The following is a 22,303-nucleotide window of genomic DNA, read 5'->3' as shown; positions in this document are numbered from 1 at the left end:
ATAACTACTTGTTACGACCATGGTATGCAGCAAAGCATTTGTGGAGCCACAACACGCACAACCTTGAGGCGGATGGGCTACAACAGCACAAGACCCCACCGGGTATCACTCAACTCCACTACAAATAGGAAAAATATGCTACAATTTGCAAGAGTTAACTAAAATTGGACAGTTGAAGACTGGAAAAATGTTGCCTAGTCTGAGTCTTGATTTCTGTTGAGACATTTGGATGGTAGAGTCAGAATTTGGCGTAAGCAGAATGAGAACGTGGATCCATCATACCTTGTTACCACTGTGCATGCTGGTGGTGTTGGTTTAATGATATGGGGGATGTTTTCTTGGCACATCCTCTGATGGCTTCATCCAGCAGGATAATGCACAATGTCACAAAGCTTGAATCATTTCAAATTGGTTTCTTGAACTGATAGTGAGTTTACTGTGCTAAAATGGCCCCCACAGTCACCAGATCTCAACCCTATAGAGCATCCTTGGGATGTGATGGAACGGGAGCTTCATGCCCTGGCTGTGCATCCCACAAATCTCCAACTGCAAGATGCAATCCTATCAATATGAGCCAACATTTCTAAACAATGCTTTCAGCACCTTGTTAAATCAATGCCAAGTAGAATTAAGGCAGTTCTGTAGGCAAAAGGGGGTCAAACACAGTATTAGTAGGGTGTTCCTAATAATCCTTTAGGTGAGTGAAAATCCGCCAGTAATCACAATGTCTGATATCCTACTCCGATGAATAATGCAGGGGTTGGTAAAAGTGATAATGTCAGCATGCAATAGTGTTGTAAAAGGAGCTCAATGATCCCTGAAATACATACTCAACACACTGACAATAATCTTCCACTTTCAAAGTGGAACAGTAGATTTAACAAAATGTTTTTTTCAATATGCATCCCATCAATTGGTCACATGATTTACAATTTGTTGCATGAAAAAATAATGAATACATGTTAGGTAGAAACTTCATCTCCATATTTGGTTGTTTATAAAACAATTTCATGAATCAATGTTGTTGGTCACCCTTTTTACCAAAAAAAGGTTTTAGAAATATTTAAACTGACAAGATTGGGTCTGACTTTGTCTTAAGGCAACCAACTCATTCAAATGTTATTAAATTGACATTTCTTTTTCATTTCCTGAAAACTGTTTTGGACATACAAGGTTTTCACCCAATGAGGGTTTATTAGCAGCACCCAGGAGGTGAACTGGCATCTCTCCAGCTACCAATCCACACTCTGTACTTTGGTCTGTATTGGGACTTGAACCGCGACCCTCTGGTTCCCATTCCATCTCCCTATACCAATGTAGTTTTCCACCCAACAATAATGTACACATCTTACATAAATAGATGCAGCAATATGTATTAAAATTGATTTTACAGATATGTAGAAAATCTAGTTGACATAAGGAATATTGTCACTTGTAAAAAAGTTAAGTCCTTTGGATGTGTTACAGCCCCCAAAAATATGTCACAGAACAAATTGACCTTACTGTAATTATAAAATCTAAGATCTGTCTGAAGTTATAAATATTGACTCATCTATTAACCTTATTGCTGCAGCTGTTTAACTATTAGCAAGTGGTTAGTGAGTAATAGACCACAGCATGATTAATGATCTGTGCATCTACAAATACTCCATTGTGTGTCAGAAGACTTCATGACATGATGCAGCTTGTCTGTGTTTTCACACAAAGCACGTCACTGTCTTGTCAACACTAGCCTGAGGGTTAAAGAAGTTTCTCTATACTTAATATAGAATATCACTCAGAATCCAAGCTTAATCAACAGACAATGAAATCATTAAATGTGGTACCTTGGTTAGCTCCTCCTGTTAAACTGCCCAGAAACTATAATACATGTTTAAGTATCGCTTCCATATTACTTATTTTATTTATGCAGTTCATACCTAACTGAATAACTAACAGTATGGGCATCATGTTGTATCATCATAAATAGTCTTGTTTGGGAATTTTTTAGGGGGGTGGCTGAGCAATCAAAGCAACTTCTCCTTTCATCTATTTATGGAAAACTTCTTGAGTAACTGACTCAGAAAGGTAGTTGCTCAACACGCCCACTACCCAACATGTCTACTCCTCAGCCTATATAACAGCTGACTTCCAACACAGAAACACAAGCGGCATCCAAAGAGGAAGCATGAGGTCTTGCAGTCTGTGCATCATCCTGAGCCTGGCGGTGGCAGTTTACTGCGTGCCGGTAACACAAGTCACTGATCAAGATGTACATGATGCAGAGGTATGTATCTTTAATTCATCTTAAATGTGCTCTTACGATATTGCTTTCAAGATGTGTTCAAGATTAGGGTGAACTATATATTTTTAACTTGTTTTGAAGATCATTCCAGAACAATAAGTATTCTCATCTTCTTTTACAGAGCTACCTAAAGAACTTCTTCAACCTAACAGAGGAGACGGGTCCAACTAGCAGACAGGGGATCAGCCAGGTGAGCAGGAAGCTGAGTGAGATGCAGAGATTCTTCGGCCTCCAGATCACCGGGACGCTGGATGCCGACACCATGGCGGTGATGAAGAAGCCCCGCTGTGGCGTCCCAGACACCAACATTGCAAGGTTCTCCACGTTTGGAAGAAACTACAAGTGGCAAAAAAACAGCCTTACCTACAGGTGACTGATATGGAAGGAGAATGTGTGAGAGAAACTTAATGTAGGTAGCGCATGTCTTTAATTATTTAAACATAACTAACCCTTTTCTGTCCTAAAGGATAGTGAACTACACACCTGACATGTCTGTGGCAGAGATAGATGACTCCATGGAGAAAGCTCTGCAGGTTTGGGCCAAAGTCACTCCTCTGAGATTCACAAGAATCAACAGTGGAACCGCTGACATCATGATCTCCTTTGGCCGCCGAAGTGAGTGCACAATCAGTTTCAGTGGTGGAAGAAGTTCTCAAATCCTAGCATGCAAAATCTTAATCTAGTAATAATTAGTGACTTAAATGTAGTGAAGTGTAAATAGGACATTTCTCTGTGACACATTTTGGTCTAGAAGTATAAAGTACCATACCGTTTAAATACTCCAGTAAACATAGCTCAAAAAATGGTGTGGGGTGGGAGTTTGGGTTAGCTTTGTTTTTTACTACAGCCCCAACGCCCTGAATCTTTGAGGTTTGACATTTACCTTCAACTTTGCGTCCTTTCCCCTCAGTCTCTCTGGCTGGATCGGCAAATAAATTGAGCTGGGGATATGTTGCCATTAATTTTGTGAACTCTACTCCAGTATAGTAAAACAAAAATTTGGTTTCACAATAAAGTTAAATCCTCAACATTTGCTGTGTTCTGCTCATAAAAATAATGACAGTTACAAATAGCAAAAAAAAAAGAGGATGTAGGCTCCACAGGATCATATTCTTCCGAAATGATCTACAGGTTTCTAGGCATTTTTTTATATCTTAAAATAATGCATTGTGGTGCCATAAATGGGAGAACAAAATTCTCCCTCCTGGGTCTGGGCTCAGCCCAAAAGTCTGGCTCCGCCCTTGCCCCAAAATGCCACTAAGAATCAGACTAGTTGTATAGGTTATAGTGTGAAGTATCTATTTTCCAGGATGTGTTTGATTTGTCATGGTACATATCTTAGAGCACTTGTTGAACCCTGTGTTGTAGCACATAGCCAGTGTGGTTCATATTTTAGTGACAAATCCCTTAATTACAGCCACTGATTGCAGTGCAGTTAAGTAATCTGTATCTGTCGACATAAAGAGACAACAAACATTCCACCTGCGGCCGTGCTTGAAGCCATCTTGGAGCCGTCTGAACTTGTTTTCTATAGTTTGCATAACCTGACGTTGAGTATGTTCTTGTTAACAGCTCATGGGGATTATTACCCCTTTGATGGCCCTAGTGGCACTCTTGCCCATGCCTTCGCCCCATCCTCTGGCATTGGAGGAGACGCTCATTTCGATGACGATGAGAAGTTCACTTTCCGCTCCAACAGAGGTAAGTTTGTTATTTATGACCAGCATTGTGTCTCTTTTAGTCACTAATGCTCTGTCAGTGTATGTTTTGAAACGCTATAATCCTGGGGGCAGGGGCAGGCAGAAGGTTACTTCCTGTTAAATGACCAGATCAACAACTTTAAGAAGGTTGGGTTGGTGTGAAGCAGTGGATTGCTAATTAGGTTAGATCAGGATTGACTCAATGTGGCTGTAGAGGACACATGAAACAGAAAAACATTGTTTTCAAATCATTATTTAACTTTTTATAACTCAACAATAGCATCCGCTATTTAAAGTGATGGCTCCCACACTTTGCACAGAGATTTTAAGCTTCTGGGCATCCGTCTCCTCCACCCTCTCCTTAGTTAATGAAAGCTTTGCACAGAGTTTTTAAGCTTCTTCCTTCTTCCTTCCTTCTTACATGACAAAGTGGTACAAAAATAGCTTTGTTCCTGCTGCCACAAGGTGAGTTGAACGAGCTGTAGCAAAATTTGCACACAAATGATGACGATTTAAATCTTTATTTTCTACAGATTTCACTTGTTTATATTCATCTCTCTTTCTCTCTCTCTGTCCTGATTGGTAGAACCTTCAATATTTTTTGTAGTACAGTTTTTTTTTGGTTTTCATAGTAAAGGGGGATGTGGTATTCTTACTGCGGATCAAATCTACCTACCAAATCCATGGGTACAAATGAAGTAGTCTGAACATGAACCTGTACTTCTGTGTTTCCTGATGTAGGCTATGTCCTCTTCATGGTGGCTGCCCATGAGTTTGGCCACTCCCTGGGTTTGTCTCACTCTAATGATCCTGGTGCTCTCATGTACCCTGTGTACTCATACAGAAACCCAGACACCTTTGTTCTGCCCCGGGATGATGTCAACGGCATCCAGTCTCTCTATGGTTAGTACTAACTGGCTGGATCATCTGGGCCTGTTGGCACAAATAGCACTTGACCAATATCTCTGAGAATCTCTTGCACATTATTTGGTGATGCCAGTCAACTGTTTGAGTAGTTTCAACAGTTTGTTTGACTTTGTTGCATTGGGAATCAGGGCGCTCTAAATACTCATCAATGACTCATCCATCCTCCAGGTAAGGGCCCCTCTGTGGCTAAACTTCAGCCCCCCACCACCCCTGATGTCTGTGATTCAACCATGGTCCTGGATGCTGTCACTACCCTGCGGGGAGAGATGCTCTTCTTCAAGGACAGGTATCAGACTTACTGTACAGCAGAATGCTAAAACATTGGCATCTGAAGCCTATTAGCTGGGCCGTTTCTAGCTTCTGGTGGGCCCTGTGCAAGATGCCTCTATGTTGTCAAATTACAATGGGGGGGATTCAAACATTTAAGGTGATCCGTGGAGATGCGTCAATCTATTACACTTCAAAAACATGCTAGATTCATAAAAAAAATAATTTTTGTAAACAAATGGCAGTGAAGGCTTTCTAGCATTAAAATGGTGCCATGGGAGCTACGCTTAGAGAGGAGAGGCTTACCCCCTTTATGAAGACAGGTCATTTCTCCCTACATACATTGACTTGGAACGGGCTAAACGTACAGCTTTGGGGCCCCCTAGCGGCTGCGGGGACCCCCATGCTTCTGCATAGTCCGCCTGTAGGAAGAGACGATTCTGCCTATTGGACATGCTTCTCACCACAAGTGGCCGGGTTTATGTGCAAATTGTTCTTGTGTGTTCTCAGCTTCTTCTGGCGGAGCTCCCCTCAGAGCAATACACCCCAGCTAAGTCTCATCACAAGCTTCTGGCCCAATGCCCCCCCCAACATCGACGCTGCTTATGAAAGCCAACAGTCAGACAGAGTCTTTCTCTTTAAAGGTATGTCTTCTCAAATTATATGTGTGGCATTCATTTGTTTTCTAATTCAATTGGGAATCAAAAATCTGATATTTAACAAAACAATCAGTTATTCATTCATAAATCCAACACAAAATACCTAATAACACATTGTTTTTGTACTTTCATTTAATGCTAAGTCAAAAGACTTAAAGTATGGAAAACAAGCTTTTTTTTTTTTTTGATTCCCCGTTTTTGATTTCCAATTGAATATTAAAAATGCATGATACACATATTTCCTACACAAGACTCCAATCTGACACCATTTGAAAGTTGACCTAATTCAACATTCTATTGTTGTTTCCTGCCTGCAGATAATAAAGTGTGGGCCTTTGCTGGCTTTGATCTTGTGAGTGGCTATCCCAAAACACTTTCCAGTTTTGGTCTGCGCAAAAGTGTGAAGAAAATCGACGCGGCCCTCTATGACGCTGAATCCGGCAAGACTCTGTTCTTTGTAGGCAGCTCTTACTACAGGTGTGTTCATCATTTCTGATTTCAGTATGAGCTGTTCTCAACCCTTTATCCTTCTTGACTGTATCTAATTACTGTCTGTATTTCCTCAGTTATGATGAGGCCAAGAAGACCATGGACCAAGGATTTCCCAAGCGAGTGCATCAGACATTCTCGGGCCTGAACAGCAAGGTGACTGCTGCTTTCCAAGTCAATGGTGAGTTCCATTTAAAGCTGGCTGGAGTCAAAATTTCCATGTCAAAACAACTGAACTGAGATGTTTTTCCTAACAAATTAATGATCACTACCCCCTTCAATTATTTAAGCCTTTTCAAGAAAAAGGACATTTTTGGGCAATGCACTTTTTGGCTTTCTTACTTACAGTTACTATACATGAGAAGTTACATTTGAGAAGAAGAATTGTATACAGTAGATGGATACACACACACACACACACACACACACACACACACAAACACACACACACACACACAATGGAGCTGCCTCCTCTTTCTTTGTGTTTTGTTGCTGTCTTTTTTCTGTCTTTCTGTGAAAAAAAGAAAATGTAGTACAATAAAGAATGTAAGGATTTTTGCACTTGACACTAAGAAAAATACTACAATAATATAACGTCTGTTAGACATGAAGCATGTTGTTACCTTTTTTGACAGAGCCATGCTAACTGTTTTCCCTGCTGATCTGTCTTCATGCTAAGCTATCATAACCGGCTCTTGGCTCAAGCCTCATATGCAATGTACAGACATGGGAATGCTATTAATCTTTTCATCTAGTTCTGGGCAAGAAAATCACTTAGAATGTTTCCCAAAATGTTGAACTATTCGGAGCGCGCACTAACATGGAGTCTCTGTTCTGCAGGTTTTACTTACATCTACAGCGGACCGTACATGTATGAGTACAGCCTGAGGACCGGGAGGTTGCACCGTGTGCTGAGGAACAGCCACTTCCTGCGCTGCACTAATGTCTAGAGCAGTTTACTGGCCAAGCTGCTTATGTAGCCACTCTGAATGAGAATCAATGTACAACAGCAGTGATAAAACATCACTTAAAAAGAAATGTATTATTCAATATAGTATGTGTTCCACATTTAATTGTATCAAATGCAATTTGAAAATGTGCTGTATGTAAATGCTGATATCATTTTTTAGACACTGTCTTCATGTCTGTTAATTGTATATGCATTATTGAAGTTATGAGATTTTTCAGCCATCTTGAAAATGGTATATTTCGTCCAAAGTCTCGGAGGGTCAAACTCTCAGGAAGATCCTGGTGATGCATCTGATTAGACCAATCAAGCAAGTCCATAGCATTTGACCTATTACTACTGGTTATATCACTGCTGTTCTTTATTTCGGCAATCTATTGATATTGGTTACCTTTTGTAATAACAATCAATAAATGGTGAGTTGAGAGTTAAATTTGTTTATTATTTTCATTGTATTTGAACATTCTTTTCTAAGAGGGTTGAATCTAGACAATGAACATTTCTACAAATCAGCATCAGGTGTGTAACGTACAGTAAGTGAGCTCACTAACATCCAGCATAAATGCCGTGAGAAGGCCCTGGGTCACCATATAGAAAAGAGCAGGAAGCTGATTGCTTGCAAAAAAAAAGGAAACATGTTTTGAGAAATGAATGCGCCTTCCAAAACTAAACTGCTTAGTGAAAATCAAAACAATGTGGTATAAAAGACACTGTGGAAATACAAGCAAGTCACTTTTTGATAAACCGATAAGCAGACTGTGGGTAGATGTGGTTGGAGTCTGCACTAGACCTTTTGACTTTTGCTTGGAGTGAAGAATGTTAATATATTTTTTTTTTTTCAATTATTCTATTTTAAATCCAGAGAGTTCTATTTGCCGAACATTGATATGCAATTTCAAAGAGGGTAACAGGGCATTGCGTTTTTCTCCCCAAATCTTTAGTTTTGTATTTTCCTCTGGTAATTTAATGTGTGTTATAAGCCAACAACTAGTGAGTAAACTCATCTACCTACGCTCTCAAAACCTTTATTGCGAGTAAGAAACCTCTGTAAAAGTGACGGGATGAGCAAAAAAGAACAATAGTAAACAACACATTCTCCACCAACTTAATAAAACAGGCCTGATGTTCTAATCTAATCTACATCATGTTCACACAGGCCCAACTTCTTTAACTGTTGATCTCACCTTACCCCCCCCCCCCCCCCCCCCCCCCCCGACTCCCCCTCCTATCACTGCACTTTATCTCTCTCATGATGTTCCAAACAAGCCTGTTGAAACACTTGCAGGAATGTTTTATTGCCCCATCTGCATCTCCCCCTGTTCTCCATCTACCGACCAAAACACTGACATTCACTGTTTCAGGAACTAGTGGGTTCCAACTCTACATCTGAGCAGAACCCGAGAGGAAGAAAAAGAACAGTAGACGGAGTTATTCCTTCTTTTTTTCTGCAGTAGACTAAAAAGGAATCATGGAAGGTGCACTGGCTGTGAAAACGGTGGCAATGGTTGTGGTTGTAGCACTGTGTGGAGCTGTGCCCACCACTCCACCCCAGCAAGAAGAGCTCTCCAAAGCCCAGGTAATCACGGGGGGCTTCTAAAACTGTTTAACCTGTCTGTATTAAGGAGGGGATTCTGTAAGATCAGTGCTCTTCCAAATTGTCAAACAATAAATTTAGGCCTTTGTGAAATGTATCATTAAAAAGAAAAATATTTCTCAATTTTCAGAAATATTAATATCCTACTAAAGGCATTTAAAGTCATTTACAGCATTACATTTGGTTTGAACAACTGCCTGTGCTGCACATCACACCAGACAGAATTTTTAATTATTAATGTGGTTTACAGAAATAAATTAAAATAGGGTGTATTTTCAGATATGCTGGGAATATAATATAAGAGTAAGTGATTATATTGTTTATCTATAATGTTCAAGAAAACTGAGCAATTCAAGTTATTATTATGTAAAAAAAAAGAGTCAGCTTGACTAAAGTTACAGTTTTTCAGGATTCCTCCTGTTTTTTCTGTGTCCAGGTCTATCTGTCTCAGTTTTTTTCTGATGTGGGGGTCAGTGCCCCCAACAGTGTGTGGCGCAGCTCTCTAGATTCCTTTGACGCCACTCTCAGAAAAATGCAGGAGTATTTTGGCCTAGAGGTGTCGGGGCAGTTGGACGCCAGCACCCTGGAAGTGATGGCTCGCCCCCGCTGTGGTTTCACGGACGTGAGCGCTTATGGTCACTTTGACGGGCGACCAAAGTGGAACAAGGCTGTGGTTACCTACAGGTACTACACTAGATCTTCATGTTAGAACAGAGAGCAACAAGTCTCTGCAAGCTCTTTATCCAAATATAAAGCATGTGGGAGGCAGTAGCCCATTCCCTAGGGTCTTAGCTTGGGAACTTGGGAGGGTTCAAGCACCCAGTTCACCTCCTGTGTCCCTGCTTAGATGCCCTTGAACAAAGCCCTAAAGCCTTAACTGCTTAGTGCATACTGCAGTGACCCATCATTCTGACATCTCTCCACATTCAATGCATGTGTGTGTGTGGTAAAATGTGTGCATGTGGTAAGTTGAGACAGTGGTACACATCATTTGGGGCAGTGTCCAACAAATAGCTGAAGGTCCTACCCTGTCTTAGGCAGAGTAGTAGTTCAACTCTCTGTCTTCGTAGACGACGGGAGATGTAACAGCTGAACGACAAGACAGTATCCCATCTTGCCAAAGTCATGGGGGGGGAGTTGACCAAGATCAAACACACAGACACACACAGACACACACAGACACACAGAGACACACACACACACACACACACCTTCCTGCCTTGCAGTTGTAACCTTTAGCCGTCCAGTCAAGTTGCAGCTTACATCCAGGTTTGTCCAGACTCATAGTAGTAAAGACCTTAATGGAATTTATTAAAAGATGTTAAGAATTAACGTAGGAATTCTGAGTTATGGTCAAAAAACATGTTATGTGACGGGAACCCTAACCTTTGTTAGTTTAGAAATTTACGTTTTGTTAGTTTCGAAATTGAGAAAATAATTGTGTTCACGAAAATGGGAAGGACAACCCAAAAAACATGATGGCTCCGGGCTCCAGGGCGGTAGCACAGAGACAAACAATACGTGGAATAGGCTCAACTGCAGTAAAGTCAGCATGTGCTAAGGTGTTTAATTATTATTGATGATCCCGTTGTGATTTCACACCACTGTAGGATAATTGAGTACACACCAGACCTGAGTCAAAGAGATGTGGATGCCACCATAGCCAAGGCTCTGAAACTCTACAGTGACGTCATTCCTCTGGATTTTAAGCAAATCCACAGCGGCACAGCTGACATCATGATCACGTTCAAGGCTCAAGGTAACGCAGTGCCTTCAGTACCTTTGAGAACATGTCTGATCTAGTGTTAACTACATATTCTTCTTCTCTCAAAACCAGACCATGGAGATTTTTCTCCATTCGATGGGAACAACGGGGTCTTGGCCCATGCATTCTCCCCTGGAGAGGGAATTGGAGGAGACACCCATTTTGATGAAGATGAACACTGGACTCTAACTTCATCAGGTGCTGACATTAAGGAAATATCGCTATCAAAGTGATGTTGTGCTTCAGCTGATTAATAAGTGACAGCTGACTTTTTAAGTGTGTGTCTGCAGGAGCCAACTTGTTCTTGGTGGCAGCCCATGAGTTTGGTCATGCATTGGGGTTAGCCCACTCTAAGGTCCAGACAGCCCTGTTGTATCCCACCTACCAGTATGTAAACACAGAGGGCTACGTGCTACCAGATGATGACAAACAGGGAGTACAGGCTATCTACGGTGAGAGCCCAATTCAGAGAATGATTTCTGCAATTTATAAAAGGTTTATTTTTCAGAAACACAGCAGTTTTATTGTAACAAAACTCCAATATCTTGAACAGTGTCATTTCTTTGTGTTTTGCCTCTCAAAGGAGTCAGAGCAACTTCAACTCAACCAGCAGCTAAACCTGACCCAAATCCACAGCCTAACATACCTGTGCCAAAACCACAACCTAGACCTGAACCAAATCCTAAACCCACATCAGAACCTGCTCCAGACAGATGCAACAGGAACCTGATTTTTGATGCTGCAACCTTCATTCAGAGTAGTCTCCACTTCTTCAAGGATGGGTCAGACATTTATGCTCAATTGTTTAGATTTTGTCTTTTGAGTTTCACAAAGAAACATGCTTCTCCATCAGATAGAGTTGTTATATTAAAAGTAAGATGCATAAAATATTTTTGTTCTATCAGTATGTGACCTCCGGACCACTGGTGACCACATGGAATATTGTGTTTCTTTGTAAGATATTTCTGGGTGAGAAGGAGCTCCTGGGGCGGCATCAGAACAAAGAAAATACAGTCTGTCTGGCCTGGAATCCGCAAAGTTGATGCTGCTTTTGAAAATACAAGAAGCAATGTTGTCATTTTCTTTGAAGGTAAGTTAGTAGTTGACAATCCACATATGATTTTTTGTCGTTCTTTTTTTCGGTGAATTGAAAGGACTGCTAGGACCAGTTGGGAAGATGACTCTACCTTTTCACATCACAGGGAATCATTATTGGGGCATCAGAGGAAACACTGTCCTACCTGGTTATCCCAAACCTCTCAGCGACTTTGGCTTCCCTCAATCAGTCATCAAGGTAGATGCTGCCGTCCATGTGTCAATCACAAGTAAAACCCTCCTCTTTGTGAATAACAAATACTGGAGGTGAGTAATGTCAACAGCCATGAACGTCTATGATCAGTCCTGACAGATACCCCGTGTTGATGAACACCTCTCCATTTTCCTCATGCAGTTACAATGAAAGGACGGGCAGAATGGATGATGGGTACCCAAAAGTCATAAGCGAAGAGTTTCCTGGGATTGGCTCAAGAGTGGATGCTGCTTTTGAGAACAAAGGTAGGTAACAGTCAAAGGTTAGTCCCTTCACAGTAAAATTATCACTGCCAGTTTGGGGCGATACCAATGATGCATCCCACTTTCAGGTTACCTGTACTTTTCACATGGATTCAGCCAGACTGAGTATCACTACGCACGGAGAAGAGTGATTCGCACCCTGTTAAACTATGGTTGGATGGATTGCAACTAAAGAAAGACACGCAATCAAGCATGCATGCACGCACGCACACGCACACCCACCCCTGTGAGCATACAATACCAGCTAAGGTCCACTCCACTAACTAATCCTGAGTATGTCAAAGATGCTTTTTTGAAGAAATATGCATGGGAATACATAGAAATAGCCTACACTATGAAATAGTATAATACTCCTGTAGGCAACAACTGCTTGTTATTTAGCCTCTGGGTTTTCTTGTATGCATTACATAGTTAAACATAATTTAATAAATCTTTAAATGCAAAAACATAAATGTCTGACTTTGTGAATTACGATAAATTTAAACAATTAGAGAATGGGAATCTGGAATCTCTGGTGTTTGTATGAACAAGATAGGCCTAAACTGTTACAGTTTGGAGAAGCAGGTGAGTTGAATGGGAGATTATTAATTTTTTCGGCTTGATCTCAGAATACTCAGATATAATACTCAGATAATGCTATATATAGTTCATGTAAAAAGAAAAACAATCATAGAAAAATACATAGGCTACTTATAGTTAACTTCACAAGAGCGCAATAAGCAGCAGGAGCTGATGAAAGATAGAGGATGACTTGTTCATTTTCTCAAGTGTTTTACTAGCTAGTGAGATGCTTACATAATGTAGCCATTAGATTACCTTTAAAACCCCATAAGGAAAAGACATTGAATTGTTACACAGAAACCGATTGAAAGCAGTAAATTGTGTGCACAGTTCAGTAATCTGTGGAAGCAGATGTTTTATTTATAATTGCAACAGAAACCATTGAAGCAAAAAAAACAAAAAAATACAGGCCCTACCTAATTTATCCACTTGCAGATATGCACCACCAACATAAAAACATTTCATGTTTATATTACAGAAAATATTTTTTGTATCCGTTAAATGCGGATTTTGAAGATAAATGGCTGGTGCAGTCAAACGGATGCAGTTTATGTAGCCTACAATAACCACAATGCCTATCCAACGATGACGTGTGGAAACACACCTCTTACTGTGATTGGCTGATATTTGTGTCATTCCTCTGAAGGTGAATTCGGTTTAAAAGTGACTGAATCGGTGGTCTCAAGTCATCTCCCAGTCCAACATGTCATCCACTGGACAACTAACCATGCGCGCTCACATTTGTAAACGCCTGGTAAGTGAGGGTGTGTAAAATAATGTGTTTGGGTTTGTCTGTTGTATTAATATTATTATTATATTTTATAGAAATGCTGTTGCAAGTGTAGCTGGCTGTAAACACAAGGCCCTGGTTAACTTTAGAGTAACGTTAGCATAGCTAACCTTTGTGAAGCGTCCTTGACCAGAGTTATAATAGCTAACGTTACAGCTTAAACACCCGATAACTGCTCCAGTTTGCTCGAGCTCTCACATCACTGGCTACGGTTTTTACAACGGTAAAACTATGCTTTCTAACAAAATAAAGATGCTAACAATTACAGTAGCAACAGTAACGTTAGCTAGCTAAACTGACCACATATAAATGCAACATAGTGTGAAAGTTACAAGTTTAAATGACTTAACTTTAGCTTTAAATTGCTTTTCGAGCTTGTGTTTCGTCATTTAACTTGGCTAATGCCTCCTGCTTGTGTGTGCCCTTGTTGTTAGCCTTGCTAGCTATTTTACCATGTAAAATGCTTCTCTGCTTGCTTGACTTTAAACTTGATTAATTGAATTGTATCAAGGCGCTTGAGGTTGAACAACAGACTTAGAAAGTAGGACTGCACGATATTAGGACAATATCTAATTGCGATTATTTTGACTGATATTGCGATACGATTCACGATATTGGAGGGAATGATAATTTTTGTATTATTTTATATGTATTTTTATTTTATATATTAAAAAATGAATAATAATTATTTAAATGTGTTTTATTTTTGCAAGGATCTGTACCATAGGATTTGTAGGCTGTATTTGCTGGATGTGGTGTCTCTGCAGCACCACTATACTTATACTATACAAAACGATACAATTCAATACTTACGTGTGTATTTTAGAATGGTTTGACACATATACAACTAATATTGTGCCCCCCTGCGATTTGGATTATGCACTTTTTGATAAAACATATTGTGATTTTGATGATATTGTGATTAATTTTGTAGCCCTATTATAAAGACAGATTAGAATTTGGACATTTCATCATGTATGGAAGAGGATTTATCCCTATCAATGTCCTGTCATTGTAGGTTCACAAGTACCTCTCAAGGACCTACACATCTGGTACTTCACTCAATGTAAGTACAGTAACTGACAATTTAAAATTCTCATCCCAATTAAATGTGTGGACTTTGCACTATAATGCAGATTTTTAATTGCATGGTTTCAGGAAGTTGTCATTGTTAGTGCAGTCCGCACTCCAATAGGCTCTTTCAGAGGCAGCCTGGCAACAGTACCAGCCACCAAACTGGGCTCCATTGCCATCAAGGGAGCCATAGACAACGCAGGTATGTGCAAGCATGGCTAAGCTAATACGCCATATGTAAGACATTACCGGAGCGTTGCTTGAGTAGCTGGATAGTTTGATCAAAGAGAAAAATGCTGTGTATATTTAGTGAGTTTCTTGTGTTTAGGAATTGCTCCTGAAGAGGTAAAGGAGGTCTACATGGGCAATGTGCTACAAGCTGGAGAAGGACAGGCCCCCACAAGACAAGCCTTGCTTGGAGCAGGTATGACCACAATGGCTTATTTTTGCCCCTATTCAAAAATATTGAAATTGCACCAAAAATGGATTTCCAAAAACCAGCTGAATCTAATGTGAAAACATAACAGAAACATAACGGCTATGATGGACAGTTCTGTTTTTTATCATGCATAACATATCACTGTGAAATAATATACCACCGTTTTCAAAGATAAAGCTCTTTTGTACAAGGCTAACACAACAAAAGCATAGCTGGGGATGGGTTAAAGATTTTAGTTTACTATTTTGCAATGCCAAATATGTTGATTTTATCTTCAGGCTTGACCCTCGGCACTCCAGCAACAACAATCAACAAAGTCTGTGCGTCCGGAATGAAGTCCATCATGATGGCAGCCCAAAGTCTAATGTGTGGACACCAGGTAGCCAAAAAATTAAATACACTGTCTCCCTCCTGCTTGTTTGAGTACAAAAACATGGGAGATAATGAAAAAAAGATCATGTTAAACTTTATTCTGACCAAAAACAAACTAGACAAGCAAGACAAACCATAGACTGTAGTTGACACTACATTTTCATGTATGGCTGTGTGTGTGATTTAAGGATGTGATGGTGGCAGGAGGCATGGAGAGCATGTCCAACGTACCTTATGTGATGACCAGAGACACCCCAACTTATGGAGGAGTGAAGATGGAAGACCTCATCGTCAAGGACGGACTCACTGATGTCTACAACAAATTCCACATGGTAACTAATTAGCCTACTGTTTAGTATTACCTTGTTAAATATTTTTACTTTTCTAGTTTCTAAATATTACAAATCGACCTAAAATATTTGTAGTACAATAGTTGCTTCGTAATGGGATGCATTTCTGGTTGAAAAGTAAGAGTTGGGTTCAGACCCAGTGCACGAGGTGATCATGAAAGCCAATACGAAATGGTATTAAAGCTTTGTGTTTTATTTTTATATTATTTAAAGTACTTGATGCGGAAGCATTGTTCCAAACTCTTTAATATTGTTACACTTACAAACATTAACGTAATTTACATTTTTTTCAGATATTTGGATTTACTTGTATATTAAAACATGAAACATTGTTTACAAGGTGTAGAGTAAATTTGTAATTATTTGTTGGTTATATTTTAAAATTTAATTTGATACTGTATCATGACAAAACATTAGCATTTAGATGGAACAGCAATGTGTGTGTTACAAAATGTGTATTTAAGAAATCTGTCATTTCCTGCGTTGTGTTTTCAGAGCAGAAAGTGGAAGAGGACCTATAAATCCATCCTATTTGTATTTGATCTGTTTTCTGTTGCTTTTGCCTTACTGTTTTTAACAGGGCAACTGTGCGGAAAACACCGCCAAGAAATGCAACATTACAAGAGAGGAGCAGGACGCCTACGCCATCGGCTCGTACAGCCGCAGCAAAGCAGCATACGAGTCTGGCTCGCTGGCCAAGGAGATTGTACCAGTCAGCATTCCCCAGAAAGGTACATCGAATTGGCCCAATTGGCCTCAGGCCAGCAACGTTGGTCATTTACTTTATGTAGCACAACATATCTGACGTTGACGTGGTTTTGTAGGCAAACCTGATGTGGTGGTGTCCGAGGATGAAGAGTGGAGGAGGGTCGACTTCAGCAAAGTTCCCAAACTGAGAGCAGTGTTCCAGAAAGAGAATGGTAACGATGCAGTTGTCAGTACTTCCACTGGTCCATGACCTGAGCTGGGGGCGGGGGGGTGTCTAACTAAACAGATTTGTTCAGAAAAGGCAGTTAGTAGTTGTTGTACTTTTCTGCTGCTTACTAACTTTAAAATTTAATCACTTGTCCATGTTCCCCAATGTCCTTTACATGGTCAACCCCAAGAACATTAATTTTAGGCCAGAGTAGCTCAATTAGTTACAAAGTTAATATGCATGCTCAAGGAAACTTATTTGTGTTTAATGTACATTTTGTTCTGATTGGTCACTTGATTTTTAGGCACGGTGACGGCAGCCAATGCCAGCACCCTGAACGATGGAGCCGCCGCTCTCGTTTTAATGACGGCAGATGCTGCAAAGAGACTAAACGTCACTCCACTGGCCAGGATTGTCTGTAAGAGTTACACACACACACACACAAAGCGGTGCCTGCACAGCGTAACTAAACTGAGATTTTAACACATACATATGCAAGTTAAAAGCAATACAGGGTTTGTTGGATGTATGTGTAGGAAATTATAATGATGAATGAAGGTGAGGTTTAAATGGAGAAAATAAAAACAACAGATGTAAGCTGTGACATTATAAGGTATCTTTTTTTTTCCAGAGTGTCCGTTGGGTCTTAAAAAGTCTTAAGTCTCTCTCTCTCTCTCTCTCTCTCTCTCTCTCTCTCTCTCTCTCTCTCTCTCTCTCTCTCTCTCAGAAAGGATTTGTGCTGTGCTTCACCAAAGTCTAACAATGTGGCCAGATTATCTAGAGCCTGAATATTGGTTTATGGAGAACAAAATCTCTAAAGTTCACAAAAAAACAAACACAACAACCTCTTTTAACAGAACATTTTTATTTGTTACAGTTTGGGTTAAAGTGCTGGATTGCTATGTTGTTTTTTCCCATAGCTTTTGCTGATGCTGCTGTTGCACCCATTGATTTCCCCATTGCTCCTGCGTTTGCTGTACCAAAGGTGAGTGTGGCCATGTGATTAGTGGAATGTTTTTTTAGTCTTATCTGAGTCCTTAAATATAACTTGTACCTAGTTATCCTCAGTCTGATCCAATACTTATATCTACCTAAATATGTATCTGACACAATAAATTGAAATAGATTTATGTCTTCTAAATCTGACACATCCTATTTTTCATAAGGTGCTTGATTTAAAAAAAAAAAACTAAATGGCCTGATTCTAAACTGATCTATTATTAATAAGATTAAACTATTGACTCAACTAAACTATCTTGATTATTGATTCCAAGTTTAGTAGGAGAATGCAACTTCTAAATACTGACATGGTGCAATCTGCTCGAGAGAAGATATATCACGCGTTTGTACACGTGTTTACAGAATGATGCGTCTTTTACCTCTAAACAATCCTCAGTACAGATATGGGCAATAGAGGGCACATAGATGTCATTGTCATTTCAGCCAGTGAACGCGCTAGTCAGCGTGGGCTAAAACTAAGAAGCTGCTGCCTGAGTGTTTTTTGCACTGATCTTTACTAATAAAAGACCGGATAGATTGTCGATTCATAAGTGTCAGTTGATGACAGGGAGTTTGTGTGTTTTGGTAATCCGACTGTTGGAACTAGAGATGTTCTGATACCAGTATCGGTGTCTGGTCCGATACTGCCTAACAGGCTGGGATCAAGAAATACTGGAGTTTATACACCGATCTGATACCACTTAACAAACTCCTAAAGAAAATCTACATTAAAGTAATTTATTTCTGTTCTTTTTCTGTGAGGACTTATTAATAAAAGAAAGTTCTCTGGCATTCATTGATTGTTTGTTCATATTTCACTGTTTCATATATTTCAGCTGTTAAAACAGAACTAATTATATGACACGCTGGTATCAGATCAGTACTTGGCGTCGGCCGATACGCAAGATCAAGTTTCAGAATCTGTATCGGGAAGCAAAAAATGGTATCGGACCATCTCTAATTGGAACCCGGTTGGCAAATAATTTGTCACAATCATACAGATATTGATCAACTTTATTTTACCTATCCATTACAAAAGGCCCGGATTGCCCTAATATGATCCTTAGGATCAGCTTGGGGCAATTAGCCAATTTTTTAAGCTGTTTTCAGGCTTGTGTATTATTATACTCTTTTTACTATTTTTGTATATGTGTATTGTAGTTAAACATGCACCAAATAAAACCAGCATTTTTCTTTATCAGAGTTTAATTAATGTTAGACAATATACTTAATATAATTTAATTTTGAAGTGCAAAATTATCTACAAAAATAACTAAAAATGTGCTTGAACCTGAACCATACATAACTTTGCTTATGGAGGGAGTTCTGTTAGAACATCCTAACACTTGTGTGTGTCTGTCAGGTCCTGGCTGCCGCGGGCCTGAAGAAAGAGGACATCACCATGTGGGAGATCAACGAGGCCTTCAGCGTGGTCGCGCTGGCCAACATCAAGATGTTGGACATCGACCCTGCAAAGGTCAACGTCAACGGGGGAGCTGTGTCTCTGGGACACCCCATCGGGTAAGCAGCTGAGAGGGACTCGGACAGACTGGCTCGTCACTGCTTTAAAAGAGATCTGGAATGTGAACTGGATTTAGATTTCTTTTTCTCTTTTTCCGACCAGTAGCTGAGCCTCGTTAGCTGATCATTAAGCAATAAGCAGGCAACTGAGTCCCAGTTCAGTAACACTTTCTGCGAATAGTTGCAGATTTGTACAGGTCACGCAGCTACAATGTTTCATGCATGTTCGTGGACACATGCAGCCACTTTCCTGGAACCACATGCACATCTTTACGACCGTCATAACTCCGCGGAAAATATGTCAATCATGAGTCTGTGTCCACCACTTCCACCTGCGAGGTTGTCCGCTTTGAGTTTGCCTAGCAATCTATGTTTGACCCACCAGTCCTCATCGATGAGCGCTGTTCAGCAGAGAGACACACATTTGGCAGAAATAAATAACTTAAAACGCAACTTAAGTTAACTTAAGAAATCAAATGTTTAACCTATTTTTATTTTAAAATGCAAACACCTTTTTACATTTGTTTAAATAATATTGTTTTTAAATGGTAGTATTAATAGGTCAAAGCCCTTGTGGTCGGTATACGGGTAAACTGTTATTCATTAGCATTCTTAGACCTGGAATGAAGAGAAAAGAACAAAAAATACTGCCACTCAGCTTTTACCAGGAAGACATGAGCTGAGATGAGCAACAAGGTGTGTCCTGTTTTTAAAATATTCAATCTGTTTATCCTTTACCTCTTCCTTTCCTCTGTGATGTGGAAATATATTTTTACTTTGCCAATTTTTAAATCTGATCAAGCAGAGAAGACCAAGGAAACTGACAATGCAGCTTATCCCCAAAAGTACTTTGTTCCAATAAGTATATTTACATTTCAGGCCTATGTTCAAACCTAGCCCAGAACACTATGGATAGCAGGTCACTTACAAGAAATGGAAAAGGTTAGCAGATTTGGATTTGCGATTTAACCTTTCACCTTAGTAGTTTCTTGGTTTTGAATTAACTAATTAAGCATTTTTATCTTGTATTTCCTAAAGCAACAACATATCAGTTGTACTTTACACAGATCTTGAATGACCTCTACAGGCTGCATCACTTATCAACTCTTCTCTCTGCAGCAATCTTGTTTTGTGTTTTACTTTCTACCTTGCTCTGGAAAGCAACTTTGGGTCCTTAAAGCTATACACATTAAATTTTTTATTATTATCATTACCCTTGGCTTACTTTTAGTATGAATGACAATTGCAAAATGCAATGTATACACAGAAAATGTTGTGGTTTACAACTTCTTCTTTCTATCTCCTGTCAGGATGTCTGGGGCCAGAATTGTGGGCCACATGGTGCACAGCCTAAAGTCAGGCCAGTACGGGCTGGCAGGCATCTGCAACGGAGGTGGTGGAGCTTCAGCCATTGTGATCCAGAAAATGTAGGAAACTTGATAGGAAACTTCTGTCTCCCTGGTACAGTCTTTATTTCAAAGTGTTCACTACCTGCTGACACTAAATGATTAAGGAATCTGTAAACTTCCTTTACTGTGAAGTATGCTTCTGTTACAGTAGTAAAGTAGGGCTCATGACATCGTCATTTGTTTTGTGAAATCTATTGTGCAAAACATGATTTATTAATATTTAATTCTGAATTAAAGTGGTTAAATAAATAGTTTTTTTAATAAAACTGCTGATGTGTCTCTGATCTTGTGTGACTAAAGGTTTGGCCTCAGTAGTTCAAGTTTCCCATCAGGTGCATTTCTTTAGTTTTTGACAGTGGGTACTTGGAAAGATTGTAGAGCAACTTATGTATTTGAAAAATGCAAAAAGGATTTTATTAAATGAATATATCAACATTAAGTCAACTGTAACAACTTTGGGTAATAATAGTGGGTAGTTAGGTAGCGCCCACAGACACGTTCAATTGTTAAAGTAATAAAGAAATGGTTAAAATAGTTAGCTGAAGGTTAAAATGGTTAGCTAAAAGAAGTAGATTTATGGTAAAAGCATTCAGCTTCACTCTAAGTAGCTGTAGCCTAGATGGCTAGTATTGGAACTTGCTGACCAACCCAATCTTATTATTATCAGCTCAAAGTATAAATAAATCTATCTACTTTGATATGATTAATAGTCTTGCGTTTAGAACAAAAATTGGGAATTGATGAAGGGTTTCACAAGTTAATTTTACAGGGCTCTGGGGACACCTCAGACCATAAACGTTCTAAAAGGTTATTTTAAACTAGTCTATATCCACAACGTTTCACTCCCGGGATAGTTTCTGTGCCGCCGGAAATTCTGAATATCGCGCTCTTTGCCCCGATGTCCGTTACTTTCCACTTTCTTTGTGTTGGCGTTCTAACCTCTGATGGATTTCCGAGGACTATGGTTAACTGCTCAGATCTCTGCAAAGTAAATCCAAACAGCTAGCTAGACTATTCATCCACTCTGAGTTTTCTGTTGTGCTACTAAAATGCACGCGTTCTACCTTCTTCAAGGTTATTTTGCAGCGGCACCGTACCTCTGTCCGTTGCTTAGCATCGCCCAAGACAATTGCGAGTGGTTCAAAGAAATGCCAATAAACCAGAACACGTTTTTCTGCCAAGTTGGACATGATGGACCAGCCAGACCCTCCGCAGCACTGTGGAGGAAGGTCAGGCTGAGCAAGACTAAGTTTAAAGTAATTTTGTTTTCTAGCTGGCCACTAGATGCTGCAGTTTTCCCCATAATGTTAAGTGCACTGTCCATGTTGCAGAAGACCACGAGGCTGAGTTGAAGGCAACTGCTTAAATTTCCTTTGCACAGCAGGTTTTATGCACATTTGTTGCTGCTATGTCTTAATAACTAATATCTAGTTAAAATGGTTTAGTTAATGTTTTACCAGCTTAGGGTTTGAGGTGTCTTTAAAATTCATTTCTGCTGTGAAACAATGGAAGTGAATGACAGATTAGTTTGGGGTGTCCAAAATGCAGTTTCTTACTAGAAACAATGCAGTTTCAGGATTGAAATCATTAAATGTGGGCACATAAATATGAACTATGCAAAAGTTGAGCAGTCACTAGTATTGGTAAG

The 22,303-nt window shown here is 39.7% G+C and overlaps 3 protein-coding genes across 5 annotated transcripts in view; all 3 read left to right on the top strand.

Annotated features, from left to right (window-relative positions):
- Positions 1–2,111: 2,111 nt before the first annotated feature.
- On the top strand, positions 2,112–7,360 carry LOC117955249 (collagenase 3-like). Its single transcript, XM_034889582.1, is given in 10 exon segments — positions 2,112–2,266; positions 2,406–2,653; positions 2,751–2,899; positions 3,857–3,985; positions 4,726–4,919; positions 5,085–5,197; positions 5,689–5,822; positions 6,155–6,314; positions 6,404–6,507; positions 7,167–7,360. Coding segments are annotated over 10 exon segments (1,440 nt in total). The 5' UTR covers positions 2,112–2,167; the 3' UTR covers positions 7,277–7,360.
- A 1,239-nt stretch (positions 7,361–8,599) lies between these two features.
- mmp30 (matrix metallopeptidase 30) overlaps positions 8,600–22,303 on the top strand; it is a 24,102-nt gene continuing 10,398 nt past the window's right edge. The window contains exons 1-10 of one of the 2 annotated variants that reach the window (XM_034889575.1): positions 8,600–8,869; positions 9,324–9,571; positions 10,498–10,646; positions 10,725–10,850; positions 10,943–11,104; positions 11,236–11,434; positions 11,612–11,742; positions 11,855–12,014; positions 12,103–12,206; positions 12,293–12,405. In XM_034889575.1, coding sequence (XP_034745466.1) covers positions 8,762–8,869; positions 9,324–9,571; positions 10,498–10,646; positions 10,725–10,850; positions 10,943–11,104; positions 11,236–11,434; positions 11,612–11,742; positions 11,855–12,014; positions 12,103–12,206; positions 12,293–12,396 — 1,491 coding nt within the window. In that variant the 5' untranslated portion in view covers positions 8,600–8,761 and the 3' untranslated portion in view covers positions 12,397–12,405. Of the gene's footprint in view, positions 8,870–9,323; positions 9,572–10,497; positions 10,647–10,724; positions 10,851–10,942; positions 11,105–11,235; positions 11,435–11,611; positions 11,743–11,854; positions 12,015–12,102; positions 12,207–12,292; positions 12,673–22,303 lie in introns of those variants that run through there. The other variant, XM_034889574.1, reaches the window with a different exon arrangement.
- acat1 (acetyl-CoA acetyltransferase 1) lies at positions 13,354–20,914 on the top strand. Of its 2 annotated transcripts, XM_034889581.1 has the most exons (13): positions 13,354–13,539; positions 14,594–14,641; positions 14,734–14,851; positions 14,978–15,073; positions 15,367–15,467; positions 15,649–15,792; positions 16,391–16,541; positions 16,635–16,730; positions 17,031–17,144; positions 17,647–17,711; positions 19,089–19,246; positions 20,557–20,709; positions 20,744–20,914. In XM_034889581.1, exons 1-12 carry the CDS (start codon positions 13,489–13,491, stop codon positions 20,675–20,677), a joined length of 1,263 nt encoding a protein of 420 aa, XP_034745472.1. In that variant the 5' UTR covers positions 13,354–13,488; the 3' UTR covers positions 20,678–20,709; positions 20,744–20,914. The 2 variants fall into 2 exon arrangements, with proteins under 2 accessions (XP_034745472.1, XP_034745471.1); XM_034889580.1 differs by having other exon boundaries at positions 20,557–20,914.

The sequence above is a fragment of the Etheostoma cragini genome, chromosome 13, assembly GCF_013103735.1.
Source record: "Etheostoma cragini isolate CJK2018 chromosome 13, CSU_Ecrag_1.0, whole genome shotgun sequence".
Taxonomy (NCBI): domain Eukaryota; kingdom Metazoa; phylum Chordata; class Actinopteri; order Perciformes; family Percidae; genus Etheostoma; species Etheostoma cragini.
This window is presented reverse-complemented; position numbering and strand designations above follow the sequence as displayed.

Coding starts and splice junctions, on each gene's coding strand:
- acat1 (XM_034889581.1), top strand. CDS start 13,489: ATGTCATCCACTGGACAACTAACCATGCGCGCTCACATTTGTAAACGC. Junction 14,852..14,977: donor GGGAGCCATAGACAACGCAG/GTATGTGCAAGC, acceptor TCTTGTGTTTAG/GAATTGCTCCTGAAGAGGTA. Junction 15,074..15,366: donor ACAAGCCTTGCTTGGAGCAG/GTATGACCACAA, acceptor TTTTATCTTCAG/GCTTGACCCTCGGCACTCCA.